We start from the raw sequence: 20,110 nt of genomic DNA, 5'->3' as shown, positions 1-20,110 counted from the left end.
TATATAAATTTTATATATAATTATATATAAAATATTAAAGTTATTATATAAATTATGTACATATAATATACATATAATGTAAATACATATACATACATACACTTACTGACATTGGATGGATAAACAGGTGGATGAGTCGTGAAGACATAAGCCAGAGTCTTTGGTGCTGGCTCCCTCTCAGTAATCCAGTTCTGATTGATCTTTGTAGTACTGCTGCTATTTTCACTTATCTCTGGTTCACAATTTTCCACACTAAACACATCTGCTTTTTTTTTTTTTTTTTTTAAAGAAAAGTAAGTTATGTGGAAAAAAAAATAAGTTATGTGCTGTTTATTAAAGGTCACATTCTCTCTCAGGTTTGGGTGTTCCAGACCTAATAAATTACGTTATTTTCAATGTGAACTGTGGCCCTGATGCTCTTTCTCTTGATCCAAGCACAGGCATACAATCCATTTCGGCCTGTATGAGAATGGATGAGTCCACCTAGACAGCCCCCCCGCCTGCTCCAGCCTGCTGTGTAGTATAATGACATGAAGGCTTACTCACACTGCCCTGGTTGGTTTTGCTGCCCTCCCTGTGCTCTGCTGGCATCGCTGGGCGTCAGTCACAGCAGTGAAACAGTGACCTGTAATAGCAGACCATGTGTTATCACACCCCGACATCGCAGCCTTGAATAACTGCTATCATTTCCATCTGTCTCGTGCTTTAATGTCTATTAGAAAAACAGCCATATTTGTCATGAAGCAGCCTTCGTCATCATACCACCGTGTTCTTCATCTTCTCTGTGGCTTTTCAGCTTTTATCAATGCTCTCAACCTTCCACTGAGTGAAAAATAATTAAATTTCTCTTTTCTCCCCATTTTATGGTTGGGAAGCTGATGCAGACCACACAGAGAGGTGGCCCAGGGCTCACCCCCTTCTAATGCCAGTCCTGCCCTCCCAGAGCAGACCAGCTGGGCATTGAGGCTTCTTACTGGAAATTCTTGATAAAAATAATAAAGTATCATTTTGTGACTGATACCATCTATGTGGGGATGGGAAGACTACATGCATGTAATCGTGTAATAAAATGATGTCTCTATAAGCCCTATGACCAAGATCAGTCAAAGTAAGGTATACTTATTTGATTTCCAGGAGGAATATCAGTAATGCTGTCTCTACTTGAAAATTTGCCTCTAAGAGCAAATTTCAAAGAAATAATGTTAGAAATGACAGGCCTGCGATTTTTTCAAAACAATTTTCAAAATCATTTTTATTTATAGTTTTTTTTTTTTTAAACCAAAAGTTACACAAAGCCTTTGTAAAAACAAAACAAATGACAAACTACAGAAACATGTCAGTTAAGGGAGGAAGTCCTTCTGCAATGCCCATCTCTTCCTACGGTAACCACGGTCGAAAGAATGACAGTGGTTCATTGAGACTTTGTCAGTATTTATCCTAAGCTTTCCAGAGAGGGAAATCATTCTAGACATACTATTTCATCCCGTGTCCCATTTCTCCAGGTTACTTTATAAACACATCTCTCCTCACTTGTTCGAAAGCTGCCCAGTATCCATTATGCAGAAATACAGAACTCATTTAACTGATCCGCTTTTGATGGACGTTATGGTTGTTAAGTGGGGGTCTGTGGCGGGGAGAAGGAGCATAATGAATCCCAGTCAATGCATATAACTAATCCCTAGTTTATCTATTTTATAAAACCGAATTATTACTTACTGTGTTTTCTGGAGGTAGACCTCAACCTATATTAACATTTTTCAGTAATTTATTTCTCCCCTGAATTTTACTTTAAGAAATAGAGTTCAGGAGTCTCACTGGTTTTGCTGAGTTTTGCGTGTCATATATAACTTAAATCGATGCACAAGTCATCTCTTAGCGAATGTGGCTTCCTAAAGTTGAGAATCCCACAGAATATAAATGCATCCACTAAAGACAACCAGGCTTTCTCCCAAAATAATGGTAGATTGGAGTCTACGCAGTATCTCCTGCAGCAAATTTCCTCTCAGTTGTTTATGACTCACGGTCTTTTTTTACATTCACAGTTTCCTAGGAATTGGTCAGTATTGTTTGACACTGATCACGGTCAGGCTTGGTTGTTCATCCCAGAGTTTAGACAAGGTCAAAAGACACAGTCTTTTTTTCTTTTTTCTTTTTTTTTTATTGGCAGAGTTTTCGCTTTCCTTTTCAAGACGTGCCATTCAACTCAAAAAGGACCCAACCGGGCCATCTTGTATTACTACTGCCTTGTCTTCTCTTTCTTGGTGATCTTTGCAACTGTCCATGCTGTACCACCGCTTCTGTCCTCCTCCTCCTTCTGTTAAAATCTGACAGTGGATTTTGCCTCCATCTGTTTATTTTTCCATGGCCAAACAGCCTATGGGTTTAATTGGAGGGAGGATGTTCTACAGGTCACTGCCCTGGCCCACTTGATCCAAATGAAAGAAGCCGTCATTGAAAGGGCTGTGGGCACTGACTTGTAAAAAGGAGGATCCTGCTTCAGCTGTTTGCATGACCTGGGCACACAGCAAGTTACCAGTGGCCGAGCAGGAATGAAGGTCAAGATTGGCCAACCCTCCCAACAAAATGGGAGGCCTTGGAGATGCTCAGCCTCCTGACGTGCTTGTTATACACACCTGCTGGGTTATAATTATGTAGCTTAAAAACAGGCTAGAACGGGGGAGATTTGCCATTAAGAAGAGAGACTGATCAAAGCCAAAGGCTATTTTGAAAAAAGTGTTCATCCAAGACCCACAAGCTGAAGCTTTCTGTCCTTTCCATATGAGGCCTATTAGCTGTAGCCCAGGAATGCTGGGGATGATGTTTCTCATACCTGCCTGAACACCCAGCAATTGCTCCTCGTGTGTTTTGGCTCTAAGCCTTTTGCCAGTCATGGGGACGAGGTGTTTTCAGCCTTTGTAGGATACTGGTGCAGAGCAAGAATGTGGGAAGCAACCATAGCCTCTCTTTGGTTTCCAGAATCCGTTTGCTGTGTGACCTTGGACATGTTGTTTAATCTCTCTTTAAACTCCGTCTCTTCATCTGCACCACAGTCATGCCACCAATGGCCTAGGGTGTCTGTAAGAATTACATGAGATAATATTCAGCACTGTGCCCAATACACAGTCATCTCTACGCAGCTGGCTGTTGTTTACTGGTAGTCGTAGAGAAAGACAATTTAAAAAGGTCTGAGAAATATTCTTGGTTAGAGAAGGATCCCACATTGCTACAGACTCGGAGCCTTGGTGTTCTTTTTTTTTTTTTTCTTTTTTTCTTTAAGCCTTGGTGTTCTAAGAGTCCCCGCTCAGATTTTCTGTTTTCAGAGGCTCTTAAGCACTCTGCACAGATTAACTGTAGTGCCCTAAGGCATGAGGCAAATTAAGAGAAATTTAAAATTCTGAGTAACAAACCACAGAAATTCAGAGTATTAAAAATTCAGATCACAAGCAATTTTTTTTTCCTTTTTAATTCTCCCTTTATGCATGAAATGTGTCATTGCACTCTTACGGAATGTGAAAACATACCAGAACACAGCTTAATTTCAAACCATAGGACATTTGAACTTAAAAACTGTGAAGTTTTATATTTAAAAAAAAAAATGCAAGCTTGTGTTCCTACTAGGTTTTTATTGCTCGTTTGGTATTTCAAGGAAAAATGTCATTTCTTCACAAAGAGGTAGAGAGGGTCAGTGGCTAAGTGAAGCATTGATGCATGTCGTGACTGATTTGTAGCCCTCCAGCAAGTTATTTGACCTGGGAAAACCAGACCCTTTCTGAGTTGGGAGAAATAAAAAAGACAGGCCAGCCAAGGTGTCACAGACAAACCTTAGTGGGATAAAATGCCTTTCAAGATCAGTATCTTGGTGCATTATAACTGCTAACCAAATCATGTGATGTACATCATCACCTTGGGGCATTTTAGGGTGGGGAAAATGCTCTTAGCCTTCTGTTAACTGATTTTTTTTTTAAACTATTGGAATTCCCAAATGCCTGGAGCCACATGAATTAAGTCATAAGCACAGGAGTCTTCCTGTTTCCTCGTCCATCATGAAAGTATAGGGTTTGTTTCATTGAAACTTAGCACTTACTTTTATAAGCTCGGCTATCTTGACATTGCTCACCACTCCTGGTTTTTCCACCACCTGCTGCCCCCTCACTGGGGAGCCCAATGGGGCTTCTAACACTGCTTAAATTCTGGATGAGCGTAGCTGCAGAAGAAGGAGGCACACGGGCTGTCCAGTCACACTTTCTGTGGGTACATAATAAAGTATGGTGTGGAAGAAAAGAATGGAATTAGAGAATGTCAACTGGAGACCGGTCCATCCTGTTTGTAAAGTGTCTAATTAAGCTCCAGCCACACCAATAATCAATCTGATTGTTAAAGCCTTCTGCAGAGTCTGTGGGAGGAGAGCTCAAATCCTACATGGGTTTGAAATAAGAAACCAGTCCTGTAGTCCTGCTTACCGGTTGGCTGACCTGGAGCTGTCACTCAGCCTTGCTGGGTCTTTATTTCCTCAGCTTTCGAATTCCAATAATTCTATCTACTCTATCTACCTCAGAGATCATTGTGAGGACCCAGTGGGTTGGCGAATTCTTTTCCCAAGCAGATTTTGTTTTCCTTCCTACCGTCTTCTGATTTATGGAACACCATAGATATTTTTCTTCCCCTCCTGTAAGCTCATCACAGGATTTTAAGCAGTTCTTCTAAGACAAGGAACTCTCAGAGAATCGGTTGGCCATTGGTGAGTCTCCATTTCCATTTCACAACCAGCAAGCAGAAGGAAAGAATTCAAGGCAAGCAGCCTGATTAGTCATAAAGTCTAATTGTAAGGAAGACTGGGAAGGGTAGTCTTTAGGTGGGTGGCCATGGGCAAAGCCATAACTCAGGGTGTTTGTTACTAAAAGGAAGGAAGGAGAAAAGATCCTGTGGGTGATAAGGAGTTTCTATCACACTGTGTTTGTTTTCTCTGAAGTCTTTTAGGGGGATGGTCAGTGAGAAACTAATGAGCAAAGAAATAAAACAAGATGATAAATTTTGTATAGTTTCTGGTGGAAACCAAAGGCAGGGACAATAATGGGATAGGTGTGGAACACTCAGGGGGTTCAGGGAAGGCCGTTGAGAAAGGTGACATTTAAGCCGGGTCCTGAAGAATGAGAAGGAGTCAGGCTGTGAAGAATGGGTTGGCACATTCTAGTCAGAAAAGAGTGTATGCTGAGGGGAAGGAGGTAGGCACATCATAAAAGTGAGAAGAGACTGCCAAAGCTAGAGCTTAAAGGCTGAGAGTTTTCTCTGTAGAAACAGAAGATGATGTGTGAAGAAGAGGAAGTGGCTGCTGGACAGGCAAAACCATTCAGTTTCTTTATTTAATCTACTAGTTTGTATTTGTAGGCATTTACCAAATGGCTGAATTGTTGACACATACAGGAAATGAAAGAGAGCACGTTAATAGGATTGACTTGTCCAAATGCCAATTTGGACATTTATCTACAATAAGTGGATAAAGCATTGTCAAGAAAAATGTTCTAGGAAGGGACATAAACAGTATAAGCTTCTTGGCTTTGTATTTAGGACTGAAATTGGTTTGGTTTTAATTCATCCTTAGGGAGCAAATTTCCAACAAGAGAGTACAGTTTTCCCCAGTTTTACAATTTAACAACAACAACAAAAATGTATGGAGCCCATTTACAAGGACCCTGAGCCGAGTACTTTATATTCTTTATTCCATTTAAGGAAAAGAGAAGTCCCTGTCATAAGGACCTGACAGCCCATCTGGAAAGACAGAAATATATTCAAAGTTAGGGGTTTTCCTGAAAAATTCAATAACTGGGCTGGACACCAAGCTGTGAGAAGGGATCCCAGTTGTAAACACCCAAATGAGCCCTGCAGGTGGCCCTCAGTAGCAGGTCGGCCCTGGTCATACCGAATGCGTGGCGGGGAGCGCTCTGCTGCAGATATTAACAGGAAGTCATTAGGTTGGCCCCGGAAGGTTCCAGATTTGGCCACAGTGGCAGTCTGGGAAGATCCCATCCCCTTGGATGGTCAGAGTTTTATATTACACACTTCCCGATGACCCGAACTTCATCTGAACTCTTTCTATCATACACCGAGTGTTGTACTCCTTGCATTTAAGATGTGATGCTTCATGTATGGGAGGTTATGATGTCACGTCTCAAAAGGTGGTAATTTTCGCTACCCAAGTGCATCCCGTTTGAGTATAGCATTTTTGTTCGGTTCACCTGACTGTGTTAGCTTGGCCTCTTTCTAGTCTGTTGGGTGGTGTTCAGTCCCTCTGGTGGGTAACATCTGCATTTAGAAAATCGGAAGAACCATTTCCTGTGGGGATTGCCTAACTGAGAAGAGTAGGACTCCGGCTTTCATTATTTTGGAGCAAACATTTTGTCTTCTACATCAACACACTCCCCCTACCAAAGCGTAGGTATATCACCAAAACATATTCTCTGAATCAGGCTTTCTCAGTCTCTGCACTGTTGACATTTGGGGCCAGAGAATTTTGTCCCGAGCATGGCCTGATAGTCAGTAACGTCCCTGGATTTGGCCTACCAGCTGCCCAGAGCACCCATCCCTGCAGTGTGACCGCCAGAAATGTCTCCAGACACCGCCAAGTGACCCGAGGGTCGTGGATGAGGAGGGAGTGATGTAAATATCACGGACTGAGAATCACTAGTGCAAATACAATTTCAGGGTCCCAGAGTCCTTTTCTGCAAATGGCTGTTACAACTGCTGGGTGGTGGTTTTGTTTTGTTTTGTTTTGTTTTCCTTGTGAGGTTGATTTGAGAATTATGCCCTGTGTTTGTTAAAAGTAACAAATTTCAGGGCACCTGGGTGGCTCAGTGGGTTAAGCCTCTGCCTTCGGCTCGGGTCATGATCTCAGGGGTCCTGGGATCGAGCCCTGCATGGGGCTCTCAGTTCAGCAGGGAGCCTGCTTCCCCCTCTCTCTCTGCCTGCCTCTCTGCCTACTTGTGATCTCTGTCAAATAAATAAATAAAATCTTTAACAAAAAAAAAAAAAAAAGTAACAAATCTCCATTGAGTCCTCTTCCCAGAAGAGTGAGGCAGGATGGTGTGCTTTGGTTAGGCCCTGGGATTTGGGGAGCCCGGTTGTGGCTGGTTGTGAATACCAGATCTGCTTCCATTTAGCTTCGGGATCTTGGACAATGTATGTAAACCTCTCTGAGCCTCGGTGGTCTGTCTCACAAAATGAGGCTCTAAGTAGTAACCCCCAGTACTCACTCTCAGGCACAGAAGCATTTGATGGATAGAAGGACGGCTGGATGGAAGTGGTCAGTCTGGCTTTCTAAAAGCCTGTGATCCTGCAAAATTCTGTTTTTGTGGGACTCCAGAAGGCAAAATACATCCACTGGCTTGATCATGAGTACTAACAGTACATTCATCAAGTATAACTTCTTTTAAAATGAAAAAAAGCATAAATCAATAATAGAGTGATTTGGCTTTGCTTCCAGTTACAGCAAAGGATCACCCGACATGAGTCACTGTTTGAGGTACAGTCATAGAGTACAGCTGTGACTATCCCAAATGTAGTCATTTCCAGGTGAACTTGCAGTTAAATGATTAACCTGTATTATAAGTGCTATTAAAAAAAAAAAAAAAAGCCTATGATGATGCCTTCCCCATCCTGGCATGGTGTTATACCTTTGGGTGACCCCTAATATTGATTTAAGATTCAAAAAGACAGTTTGATCCTTTCTGTCCGAGGCTTTTCCTCAGTCTTTTATTACCCCGGGAAGTCCCCTCCCGCCACCCCCAGCCTGTGGCAGGTGCACGCTCCTCAGCACTGTTGCACATGCCAGGGCACGTTCCTTTTTCTGGGTACCCCAGACAGGAGGGAGCTTGCTACCCTGCGTCTCTGTGTGGGCGTGCCCTTGACCCGCCCCTCCCTCCTCCTCTCTGACCTCCGTGATAAAGGAACAGTGAGCAGATTTCCTACCCAGAGGGTGTATCAGGAAACCTCCGATGAAATCAACAGAAATACAGCAGTTCTTGCACGGGCTGAAACTCACAGAATTGGAAACCCGATGTGTCAGTGGAAAGACAGAGGTGGGAACCAGACAGCTCTTTCTACTTCTGTTTCTCCTATTAAGTGGCGGTCCTCCATCCTCACAAAGACATGATGGAACATTAGGGACTTGGATGGAGCATCCTTCATCACAGTTACAACTGGCCTTATCACTTATGGAATGTTCATTCTAAACCAGACACTGGGCTAAGTGCTTCATAAACATAACCTCACTGACCCGTCGCAATAACCCTCTGAAGCACGTGTTGCTCCCATTTTATGGATGAGAATGCTGAGACTCAGAAAAGCTAAGCAACTCTTTTCCACCGCCCCCCCAAAAACAAGTGAGGGAACCAGAATGCAAACCCCTGGTACACTCCACCATCCACAGCCTAGCGGCAACAGTTAGCACAAATTGTCATTCCAGTTCCCTTGGGCTATTACAGACACATCTGTGAAATCACATTTTCCATAAACTTGAGATTTCAGGTAAAGAAACGGCTTTGCCTTTTAGACTTGAAGACTCAGTCTCGTACCATTAACTTCTTTTGCATACCCAGTTGCCATCGAATTATTTCAAATTCCTTAAATAAACCAGAGCCCTTCACCTTTTAAGTAGGGTTTTTTTGCTTGTGGGAAGTCTGTTTGCTCTCGATGCAGGGACTTGCTGAATGAAGGCAGAAGCGCTAGTATTTCACTTTTGTAAGTGATAAGAGGGGGAGGTGGTGGCTTTCAGAGATCATGTTTCAAGTCCAGCCCTGGTTTTTATGTGTGTGGGAATGGACGCAAAGGAAAACACAGCTGAGCTGCATTGTGGTTCTTCCCGTAGAACCTGTTCATGCCCAGAGTGAGTAAACCCCGGGGTAGAAATGTCTCCCAGAGACAGCCCCCAGTGAAATTTGTGCCTGGATTCAAAGCAACTCATTTCCCAGGAAGTTATCGTCAGGATCCACGCTCTGGCCTATTTTAAAAGAATGTGTCTCCCTTCTGGGAAGATCTGCCAGGGAGAACTTTGCCCTCTTTCTCCCTGATTGGGGGGGGGGGGGAAGGAGCGGAACTGGGGAGGTGTCACTCGCTAGAGCTGCTGATGTCAGTAGCGTGTCAGCCGTGGGAGGCTCTCTTTGTGAAACTGAGTTACACCTAGGTGTCTTATGAAACTCCGTTCAGAGCTCACCGGAGCTGCTCTCTGGGAGAGGGAGGTAGAACGAACCTCGGGGTTTTCCTTCACAATTCTGCCCCATTTTTGGAATCTCTGGATGAAAAGAAATGAAAGCGTCCCGTCTACAGACATTTTAGGAAATGGGTATGTAGCTTTAAGCTTTCACTAGTTAAACTCTTTCCACCTGGGTGATTGCTGTGGTTACACTGACTGCATGTTCGGACCACGAAGGGCTGTGTCCTTAGCATGGGCGGGTTTCTCTGTGTTTGGGGCCCGAGGGTCCACTTTGAACACTTTTGTCTCCCAGTTACGCGTGCACACGGACGTTAAGTTCATGCTGTTCCTTTATGTGAGGTTCACATGTTCATAAAAATGTCTTGGCTCCTGTACTTCGGGACATGGTTGTGCTTTGCAATTATACAAATCACATTCTCCCCTGAGATTCTCTGAGCATAATTTCAAACTCCGGCCAAAGTCTACTAATCATCAATAGTGGGACAAGTTCCAAGTTGAGAGAAAAAGCTGAGGCTCAGGCTAGTACAAGGGGGTTGGGAACAAACCCAGAAAATACAGCAGGGCACTCCGTCTCGTGAATGGGCTGCCTTTTACAAATTATTTGATCTTCAAATGCACATTGCTAGCTAACTTCTGTTTCTCCCAACCAATTGGCAAGGGACACCGAGTGCAGCATTAGAATATCAGCGGTGGGAATGTAAAAGTCCGTTGACAAAGATTGGAGGCTCTAGCAGAAACCAAGAGGGCAACCGCATATTTACCCCATCCCAGCTCTGCTCCAGTTCCTGGTGCTGGGTTTCTGTTACATTTAGGGGAACTCTTTTAGGTGGGAAACTGGTGTCACAGAGAAGCACCCCTGCTTGGGGTTCCGTTTTACTTTCACTTTGCATTCTTTTGAAATTTCATCCTGTGGTTCTACTGAAACGTCCCTTCGATGACCATATTTCCATTTAAATATGAAATCAACATCTTTGATCAGAAGGCATGTGCTTACTGGAAACTGCGAGGATTTCCTAACTATTTTTTATTTAATTGAGTTAGAGGAAAAATAATATGCGTGTTCCCCACACTTGCCTGATTACTGTCAGAGAAAGGAATAGAATGGTTTCAGGTTGTTGGTTTGTAAAAGACGCACCATGTATTCGTGCTTTGCCTTAGTGTACCTTCTTGATTATTTGGTGATTAAGCTGAGTTCCAGATTTAGTAAAAATCAGCATTAATGGGGCGCCTGGGTGGGTGGCTTAGTGGGTTAAAGCCTCTGCATTCGGCTCAGGTCATGCTCCCAGGGTCCTGGGATCGAGCCCCGCATCGAGCTCTCTGCTCTGCAGGGAGCCTGCTTCCCCCTCTCTCTCTGCCTGCCTCTCTGCCTACTTGTGATCTCCATCTGTCAAATAAATAAAATATTTTTTTTAAAAATCAGCATTAATTAAGGTGGTGCGTCTGTTCTGTGTTCTCAATTTCTTAGTTATTCCAATGGAAACAGCTGGAGAACTTATATTTCCGTGAGAAGAAATTCGCCGTTGAAGTTCACGATCCACGGAGGTGAGGAGGACAGCCTTTTCTTTGTGTGGTCCCAGTGACTATCCCCGTAGCAATGCTGCTGGGAACATTCATGTGCCAGGCTTTGTGCGGACATGTTTTCATTTCTCCGGGATAGACCTGGGAGGGGAATTGCTGGGTCAGTGGTAACTCTTTAACCTTTGGAGGAACTGCTACAGTTTTTCCACAGAACTGCTACCATTTTGCATTCCCACCGACAGTGTATGTGGTTCCCTTTTCTCTACATCCCCTCTAACAGTTATCTGTAGTTGTGTTTTGTTGGTTTTTTAATAGTCATCCTGGTGGCATACAGTGATAGCCCATTTTGGTTTGGATTTGCATTTCCCTCATGACTAACGATGGCTAAGTGTCTTTTCATGTGCTCTTCGGCCACTTGGGTACCTTCTGTAGAGAAATACCTATTCAGAGCTCATGCTCATTTTTTAATTTGGTATTCCTGGTCACTTTTAAAACAACAGTTGCCAAGTTATAACCATGGATTGAAGTCAGGATTGGAGGCTCTCTGAGCTTGTCAGAGGAATTCATCATCAGTTTCCAGTGTTTGCCTTTCAGATATGTTTATGGATGCTTGGAGGTCAGAGGGATGGGGGAAACAGCTGTGACAAAAAGAGAACCAAGAGATAAGCCAAATTCCTACAAAGAACATTAGTACCCTTCTCCCTTTTTCCCCACAGCATCTGCCTACCCCCGCCCCTTCTCCTCTTACCCTCTCCTCCTCTGACCATCTCTCATTCTCTTATCTGGTGCATAAGCAGGACACTGGACCAGTGTCAGACTTGTATATTTGCAGACCATATTATCTGTTCAGCCTCTGATGATGTCAGACCCGCCCAAGCCTACCTAGATCTGAAATGCTCTTTTACCTTGAGGAAGGTGTTGACACTGCCCTCTCAGTTGGGTTATCTTTGATATATGATCACCTTGATCCCTGACCTCTTGTGATGTGTGAAGTAGAAGGAATGCAACGATGCTACTTTTAAGTAGAAGTTTTTAGTACAGCCCCTAATTTGAGTACTTCTGATCATTTGGGGTATGTGTACATGCATTTTTGAACATGCCAGTTTTACCAAAAAAGAGATTATCCAGGTGCAGTGGGTTTCTTCTTAAAAGGAGAAAAGCAAATCTTGGCTCCTGTCGGCATCAGAGTGTGGCAGCCAGAAAACAATTAAAAAGATACTTCATGGTCACATTCCTCAGTGGGTACATTTTGTGGTGTGCTGGGCCAGAGGTGAATGAATTGAATATTTTCCTTAATCTTTCAGGATTTCTGTGTCAAGAAGAACCTTTGGGCAAAGTGGCCTCTTTGTGCAAACGTGGTATGCAAATCCTTCCCTCATCAAGTCCATCTGGGTAATGGCGATTAGTCAGCATCAGTTTTACTTGGACCGGAAGCAAAGCAAAGTAAGTCACTGGAGCGTTTCTATAGGAACAGACTTCCCTCCCTCATTTGCTTTCTGTTTCAAGATAAGCTTTCTCAGAAAAGATGCAAGCACGTGGGTTTCTGTTCTTTGAGTTTTTGCTTTTTAAACTTTCTGACCAACTGTTTTAATTTTTCTTACATTTAAAACAGGGGCGGTATGTAGCCTCATCTAGGAGTTGTAAGACGTGCCAACTTTTCAGCACGTGTGTACATGGACACAGGTGGCATTCTAAAGTTAATGACTGAACTATATACCATGAGAGAGAGTCATGCATATTTAAACTTTGTCGATGTAAAGCCTAAGTCTTATTTTTTTTTTCTTCTGAAGTGTCACTTGGGCATGTAAAAATTCTAAATTGTCCTCTTTGTTACTTATTCCATAGTAACTTAATCATCTTATTCATTGAAAATAGGTTCAGTTGAGTGAATTCTGTTTCCATGTGGTATACCTCTTAGGCAAAAATTCCTTCAGCCAGGAGTTTAGACGATATCGCAATGGATTTGACTGAGACAGGAACACCGAGGGTCTCCAAAATGGTGACGCTGGAGGCAAAAAGTCAGTTCATCATGGCGAGCAATGGCAGTTTAATCTCCTCAGGTAACGTTTTTGGAAAGTACCAGTGATCTTTACTTTTCACTTTGGTCATAAACTACATTGGGGTCTGATAAACCACTTTTATCATTTCTATTAACAACAGGACAGAAAAGCAGCCGGCTGAACGTGGCTGACTTGTTCCTTTGGTTTTTGAGTCTCTGCTGAACCTTGCTATCTCACCACTTGAAAGGCCCATTATTTGGGGGGAATGAATAAGCCTGTCAAAACCTGCAACATGTAGCATTGACCAAAGTTTTAAGAAGTGGAAGGAAAGTTAAATTATAAATAGCTTGTATGAACAACACTAGTTACAAGGATAGTGAACGCCTCAGGATTAACATGAAAAGACATTTTCTCCTCGTCTGTTCTATCAAGTTCTTCTTCTCCCAATATTTAGTTTTTGATGCAGACAGTTGTCTAGTGCTCTACTTAATATATAGTCAAATGTGACCACAAGCATCTAACCTCATCCCAACCCCACCTCCCAGTGGGACTGCTTCCCTGAAGCCCTTCCTCGGTAGAAACTCTGCAGTCTCTTATCACTGAGTATGCCTAACTTCACTCAAATGAATTCTCCCCATCTAAATCCTATTGTCAGCTCTTAATCTGGGGCACAGTACGTTCCTTTGCCTCGCTTGCCTGCTTTCTACCAGGACATTCTAAACAACTATCTCCAGGAACATCTTACCTTCTCTCCCGCTCAAAAATGAAATTCTTCCTTGGGCGTGTCTGAAACATTAAACATTTTATCATTGCTTCTAAAATGACTGAGCCAAAATACAGAGGGTATATATAATTACCAGGCTGCGTTGGATGCCCAGAAGCATGAGAAAATGTTCTCCAGTTTCCTTTTATTATGTTCGGAAACAAGGAGAAAAGAAATAAATTATTATTTAATAGCAGGCCAGCCTTAAAAGTCCTTTGTCCTTTAAAAAAGGAAGGAAACATGCCTTGTATAAACCTTCCCTGGCCTCCCTTCCAATCCCTCCAGGTTCTCAAGACTCAGAAGTTAGCGAGGAGCAAAAGAGAGAGAAAATCCTGGAGCTCAAGAAGAAGGAAAAGCTCTTGCAGGAAAAGCTCCTGAAAAAAGTCGAGGAGCTTAAGAAGATCTGTTTGCGGGAGGCTGTGAGTGTCTTCTGCTTTGGGGGGACTCGTCACACTGTGTCTGACAATCAATCTGGCGGGTGTCACTTACCCGCTCTCGGTTCTGTCCTGTTTTATAGGAGCTCACCGGCAAAATGCCAAAGGAATATCCGCTGAACGTAGGTGAGAAACCGCCTCAGGTCAGAAGGCGTGTAGGCACTGCGTTCAAACTGGATGGCAGCCTGCTGCCGAGTGAAGAGGTAGGAGCACCAACGCTGAGCATTTCTATTAACAACAGGACAGAAAAGCAGCCACGGCTGACTTGTTCCTTTGGTTTTTGAGTCCCTGCTGAACCTTGCTATCTCGCCACTTGAAAGTGATACAGTAGACCCAACTGAATTCTTCCTTTCATGCACGGTCCAATTACGGTTGATTCTGTCTCACTATTTTACTCCTCCCAGGCATAGAGAGCGTTAAACAAACCCCAAATGTTTATAAACTGAGGTACCTTGACCGTAAGAATGAAGAACTCCAGCATTAGACGCTTCCACGTAAAACCGAGAAACCTTTGACAAATACGTTTGCCCTTTCTGGTGTGTCATTTTTCAGATCTCAGTTCCTCATCCATAAAATGAGGGTCATCCTCATTCTTCCTGCTAACGGATACAGGGTGTCATAAATGACATAGTATATGGGCAGCATTCAGGTATAATAAAGTTCTAGTTGAGGGTGAACTTTTTCATTTGCATGTCATCAGATCGTAGGGCCCTACTCCTGTTTTCTTGCCCAGATTTAGCCATCATGGCTGTAGAAAATGATAGCAGTTTCCATCCATAATAGAGTGAGCTTTGCAATTTTTTAAAAAGGTGTCTTTACTTATTTTAGAGAGAGCACCTGCATGAGCAGGGGTGGGCCAGAGAGACAGGGAGAGAATCTCATACAGACTCCTTGCTGAGCACGGAGCCCGACACAGGACTCCATCCCATGACCCTGAGACTGTGACCTGAGCCAAAATCAGGAGTCAGACTCTCAACTGACTGAGCCACCCAGGCACCCCTGAGCTCTGAAACTTATTGAGTATACCCAGGCTTGAGCTAAGCAGTGCACACGTATTATCTCATTTAAACTTTGCCATATTTTTACAAGGTAGATATTCTCTCCATTTGAAATGGAGATGCAGAATGAAAAAAAAAAAACAGTAGCACTAAGAAATTAAGCATGTTGGGGCGCCTGGGTGGCTTAGTGGGTTAAAGCCTCTACCTTCGGCTCAGGTCATGATCCCAGGGTCCTGGGATTTAGCCCCGCATCAGGCTCTCTGCTCAGGAGGGAGCCTGCTTCCCCTTCTCTCTATGCCTGCCTCTGCCTACTTGTGATCTTTGTCTGTTGAATAAATAAATAAAATCTTTAAAAAACAAAAAAAATTAAGCATGTTTCCAGGGTCAAGAGGGAACCACCAGAAAGAGAAATCAAACTCAAATGTATCTGTCTCTAAAGCTAAACATATAAATACAACCTTCTTCTGTGTCTGTGAATCTTGGCTTAGGAATAGGAATCTCTCCTTGAAAAATATAATCACCTGACCCACTAAATGAAGGAAAGGCCATTCCCTTCTTTAAAAGGAAAACAGTCAGATTAGTGAGAAGTATAAGTAAGTGGATGAGGGAGGTCTTGTCTTCTAGAAAAGTGTTGGAAGACGCCTGTGCAGTCAACTTAGGAAGGTTTTATTCTCAAAGAGCATCTGATCTGAGAATGTACAAGAACTGGTATCATTGTCTAAATGCAGGATCCTGCTTTGCAAGACCTGGAGAGCAATTTCCTAATACAGCAAAAGCTAGTCGAAGCTGCGAAGAAACTTGCCAACGAGCCAGACCTTTGTAAAACCGTGAAGAAAAAACGAAAGCAAGATTACACGGAGGCAGTGAAAAAGCTTCAGGAGATTGAAAACGCGATAAATGAATATCGAATCAGATGTGGAAAGAAGCCCAGCCAGAAAGCCACAGTTATTTTACCAGGTTCGTAATAAGTAAGGTTTTTCCGGTCACATATGATGGTAGTAGCATTTCCAAGTTCATTGGGTGAGAGATACAAGAAAGGACTGGTTTAAAAGTAAGTTTCTTAGGGTGAAAATGGTTTGGGATGTCAGTCTTGCAAGTGTGTAAACATGGTTTTCACAGACATTCTCACTATGGTAATACTACACTATTGCGTTGCTTTCATTTGCAGGATGAAGGCACATTTGTAGCAATATTAGTTCATAATCACCTTTTACTGGCCTCACTCGTTGCAGGAAATAGAGCTGGCAGCACAGAGTAGTAAAGAGAACTGGGCCTACCCAGCCGTTTCTCAAAGGGTTTTAATGCAGGGACATACATTTGTTGAAGAGCCTATCCAACATTTGTGAAAAGAGCTCTTACAGTTCCTGTCAATTGTGGAAGCTATTTAAAGCTCGGGACAAATGTTGTGATAGAACATGAAATGCAGAAAGCAGGGTATTAAATCATAACCACAACATGACCCCGACATCATGTGAAGATGGACCTTCAACAACTGGTTGGAAAATATTTCAAAATGCTAGTAGTTGTGGTATTTCAAATAACTTGTTTTTCTTCTATTTTCAAAATTCTCAACATTATATCCTTAAGACTTTCATAATCAGAAAACAAAGTACACTGAAAATCTCATTTAAGTCAATTTCAGGTTCACTTGGCCTTCCTTTATCAGCATGGTTTTCAGCCTTGATCGCTGGTTGAAATATGATTAGATTTCCTTGATCCCAAGACTGTTTTTTTCACATTTAAACATCTGTGAAATTTGAATAATTTTACACTCGATGGCGTGTTACAATGGGCAATACTTTTTCTCGTTTTACTGAGACATAAAATAATTGTGTCAGATTGGATGAAATGTGGTGACTAGGTTTGGCGTATACTCGGATTTGGGGAGGTCTGGTTTATAAAGCAGAGATACGGCGTTTTGGAAAGGGACGAACACTTGTTCATCCGCTACAGCTGGAGAATTTAGGATGACTCTGAATCCAAATGAGACGTCCAGTTGGCCTTGGAGGTGGTTCTGTTTGGACCTACGGAGATGGGTGATTAGCGATGTACTTAACTTTCATAACCATTTGTTGTGGTCCATTCATCTGCAAACTGTGCAAGATTCAAGTGATCTCCTTTACAATGAGTGACATTTGGGCAGCAAATGGTGCCATGGTTGAGGATATATGGGGTAGATTTTTTTTTTTAAGTGTGCCTGACAGCTGACTACACTGGCACCTTGCCTTCAGACTCTATCTACTGTGTGTACAGTGAAGAGATCGTCTGCCTGGCTCTGGTGGAGATTGCCATTTGAGATCAGATGGGGGAGATTTCCTTCATGATGGCGTCGAAGCCTACCTTACCAGGACCTGACCCTGGGTGTGGAATGATTTACCAAGGCAGATGTGCACATCTGAGTTGCCTCCTGTTGCTACATACATTTATTATTTTTTTTTAACATTGGATGGGTAGCACTAATACTCAGGAGCGTTATGGGTATTTCCAACCACCAGAATGCTATGTCTAGGTAATAAAAGCAATAACTATAGCTAATACTTATTAAGCATTTGTCCTGTACAAGGAGGTGGGCTAAGAGCTTGACATCCATTATCTTAATCACCTTAGCACTGCATACTAAGTACTATTCTTCGCATTTTAGTTGAGCCAAGTGAGGCCAAGAGGGATGAAGTCATTTGTCCAAGGTCTCACAGCTAGTAAGTGTCAAAACCAAGATGGGAACCCAGGTCTGTCTAATTCAGGGGTTCTCAACCAAGAGCAGTTTTGCACTCCCAGGGGATGTTTGGCAATATCCTCAGACATTTTTGGTTGCCGAAACGGGGCGTGGCGGTGCTGCTGTTTGACAGCGGTTGGAGGCTGAAGATCCTACAATGCAAAGGACAGCTCGCCCCAGCAAAGATGATCCAGTCCAAAATGTCAGTAGTGCCACATGAGAAACCCAGGTCTAACTGAAATGCTCGTGCACCACCAAGTGTTCACCTTTTAAGAAAAGGCCCTTGTCTTCAGGGAGGGGTCGAAAAATAATTTATACTAACAACAGTTATTTTCAACCCTCATTTTCAAATGAGGGTTCAAGTGTATTTCTCATTTATGACATGAATGGCATGATTTTTCTTTCCAGTGTGTTGGTCGTAAGCCCTCAATGTCTAAGGTAAAGTTTTCATGCTATGAAGAAGCTAGATTGAAAACTAATTGAAAACAAAAACTGCGTTGAAATCAGTTCCATTTCTCTTAAAGATTTTATTTGTTTGTTTATTTATTTAGAGAGCGCATGAGTGGGGGAGGGGCAGAGAGTGAGGGAGAGAGACTCTCAAGCAGACTCTGCTGAGAGTGGAGCCCAGTGTGGGTCTTGATCTCATGACCCTGGGACTCCTAATACCTGAGCTAAAATCAGCAGTCAGATGCTTAACTGACTGAGCCACCCAAGAGCCCCTAACTCTGTTCCATTTTAGGAAAAAGTCCAGTGATGGGGCACCTGGGTGGCTCAGTCATTAAGCATCTGCCTTTGGCTCAGGTCATGATCCCGGGGTCGTAGGATCAAGTCCCACATCAGGCTCCCTGCTCAGCGGAAAGCCTGCTTCCCCTCCCCCCCAACTCCCCCTGCTTCTGTTCTCTCTCTTGCTGTCTCTCTCTCTGTGTCAAATAAAGAAAAAAAAATCTGAAAAAAATAAAAAATAAAAATAGTCCAGTATCATATTTGTACAATTCTAAGATGTTTATATCTTTACTAGTAAATGATTCCATTCTTGTTAATTATTCTTAATGCACTATAATTATTTATACTTACTAAATAAAAATAAGATGCACTGTATTGAGAATTGCTTTATGAAATCCACTGTAGGTGTATAAATGCCTGGTTATTCTAAAGGCACTTACTTTTATTCACAGAAGACATAATCCCATCGGAGAGCAGCTCCTTGTCTGACACTACCACCTATGATGATTGTAAGTAGCTCTTCTTTTTCATTTTCAAATGTCATATGTTCTGAAATATTAAGACAATTTCTTGAAGTAAAGCCTATGTGTTATTCTTTTGGTAAAAGTAGAATGAACTAACTTAACATCTATACAGAATGGTTGGGGAAGGGAGATTATGATGAGCTTCTACTGAGGTTAACTCAGCATTAAACACAGTACCATACAGACCACTTGAATTTAGGAGATGAGAATACTATTATGCAACTGAGTCAGTCTCTCAGTAAGGGTTTGTGAGGCTCTGTAGAATTTTTTTAATTAGCATTCTTAGTTATTTACTTTTTTTTTTTTTTTTAACTTTTAAGTAGGCTCCCCACCCAAGGTGGGGCTTAAATTCAGGACCCTGAGATCAAGAGTCATATGCTTTACTGACTGAGCCAGCCAGGCACCCCTCTGTAGGATTTTTTTTAAATGTTCTCTCTTGAAGTAATAACAGGTTCACGGGGAGTTGCATTCAGAGCCTTTCATGCAACTTTCCCAATGATGAATCTTCTATATTTGGAGTCTTATCTCAAACTGTGAAATATAGTGTAGACTTTGATTATCCCTGTGTTCTGGATGGCTAAGAGTTTATTTTCCTCGGGAAGAAATTGGGTTACATGTCATTGTATTGGTTTCATAGAGGAAGGCCACATGTTTTGATGGCCTGTGTTTGTTCAGCACATTTGATGGTGGAATGGATTTCATATCGAGTGGGAAAGTGCTTCCTTGTAATCCCTGGTGCTTAAGCAGAGGAGTGACTGTCTGGAGATGATTTAAAGAATTCTGGGAAGCCACTAACCCATATGGCTTTATCTCCCCCACCCTCATCCCACCCCAAATTTGATGGTGCATGAAACTCCACCACTCCAAAATTTTTCCTTTGAGCTGAAGCTGGGTCGTGTTTTCCATTCCTCTTTGAAAATGCAGATGTCAGCAGGAGACATAACAAGTCTCTGATGACTCAGCATACATCAGTTATATCACTTTCAATGACAGGATGAGCCCCTGGTCAGCCAGCGAGGCCTAAGAACTTGAAAGGTGAACAGAAGTGATCCAAGCCAGCTGTACCAGCCAACTTGCTTTTGGCCCTATACACACTGGGTGTTTTCTTTAATATAATTCTAGAAAAACTATAGTATCACCCATTCTACCAGAATGATTTCTCTGCTCAGAGAATATAGTTATTGCTTTTATTACCTACCAAACTGGGAAAAGTTGGATCAGGCCCACAAGAG

At 42.6% G+C, this 20,110-nt stretch overlaps 1 protein-coding gene across 6 annotated transcripts in view; it reads left to right on the top strand.

Moving 5' to 3' along the window:
- The window catches only part of FRMD4B (FERM domain containing 4B), a 323,555-nt gene that overhangs the window by 289,539 nt on the left and 13,906 nt on the right, over positions 1-20,110 (top strand). For all 6 annotated transcript variants that reach the window (XM_032324873.1, XM_032324848.1, XM_032324885.1 and 3 more), the window contains 7 exons: positions 10,671-10,747; positions 12,028-12,166; positions 12,642-12,783; positions 13,772-13,905; positions 14,004-14,123; positions 15,647-15,875; positions 18,807-18,863. In XM_032324873.1, coding sequence (XP_032180764.1) covers positions 10,671-10,747; positions 12,028-12,166; positions 12,642-12,783; positions 13,772-13,905; positions 14,004-14,123; positions 15,647-15,875; positions 18,807-18,863 — 898 coding nt within the window. The remainder of the gene's footprint in view (positions 1-10,670; positions 10,748-12,027; positions 12,167-12,641; positions 12,784-13,771; positions 13,906-14,003; positions 14,124-15,646; positions 15,876-18,806; positions 18,864-20,110) is intronic.

Source organism: Mustela erminea, chromosome 1 (assembly GCF_009829155.1).
Source record: "Mustela erminea isolate mMusErm1 chromosome 1, mMusErm1.Pri, whole genome shotgun sequence".
NCBI lineage: Eukaryota > Metazoa > Chordata > Mammalia > Carnivora > Mustelidae > Mustela > Mustela erminea.
Note: the sequence above shows the minus strand (reverse complement) of the source record. Positions and strands in the feature narration are given on the sequence as shown.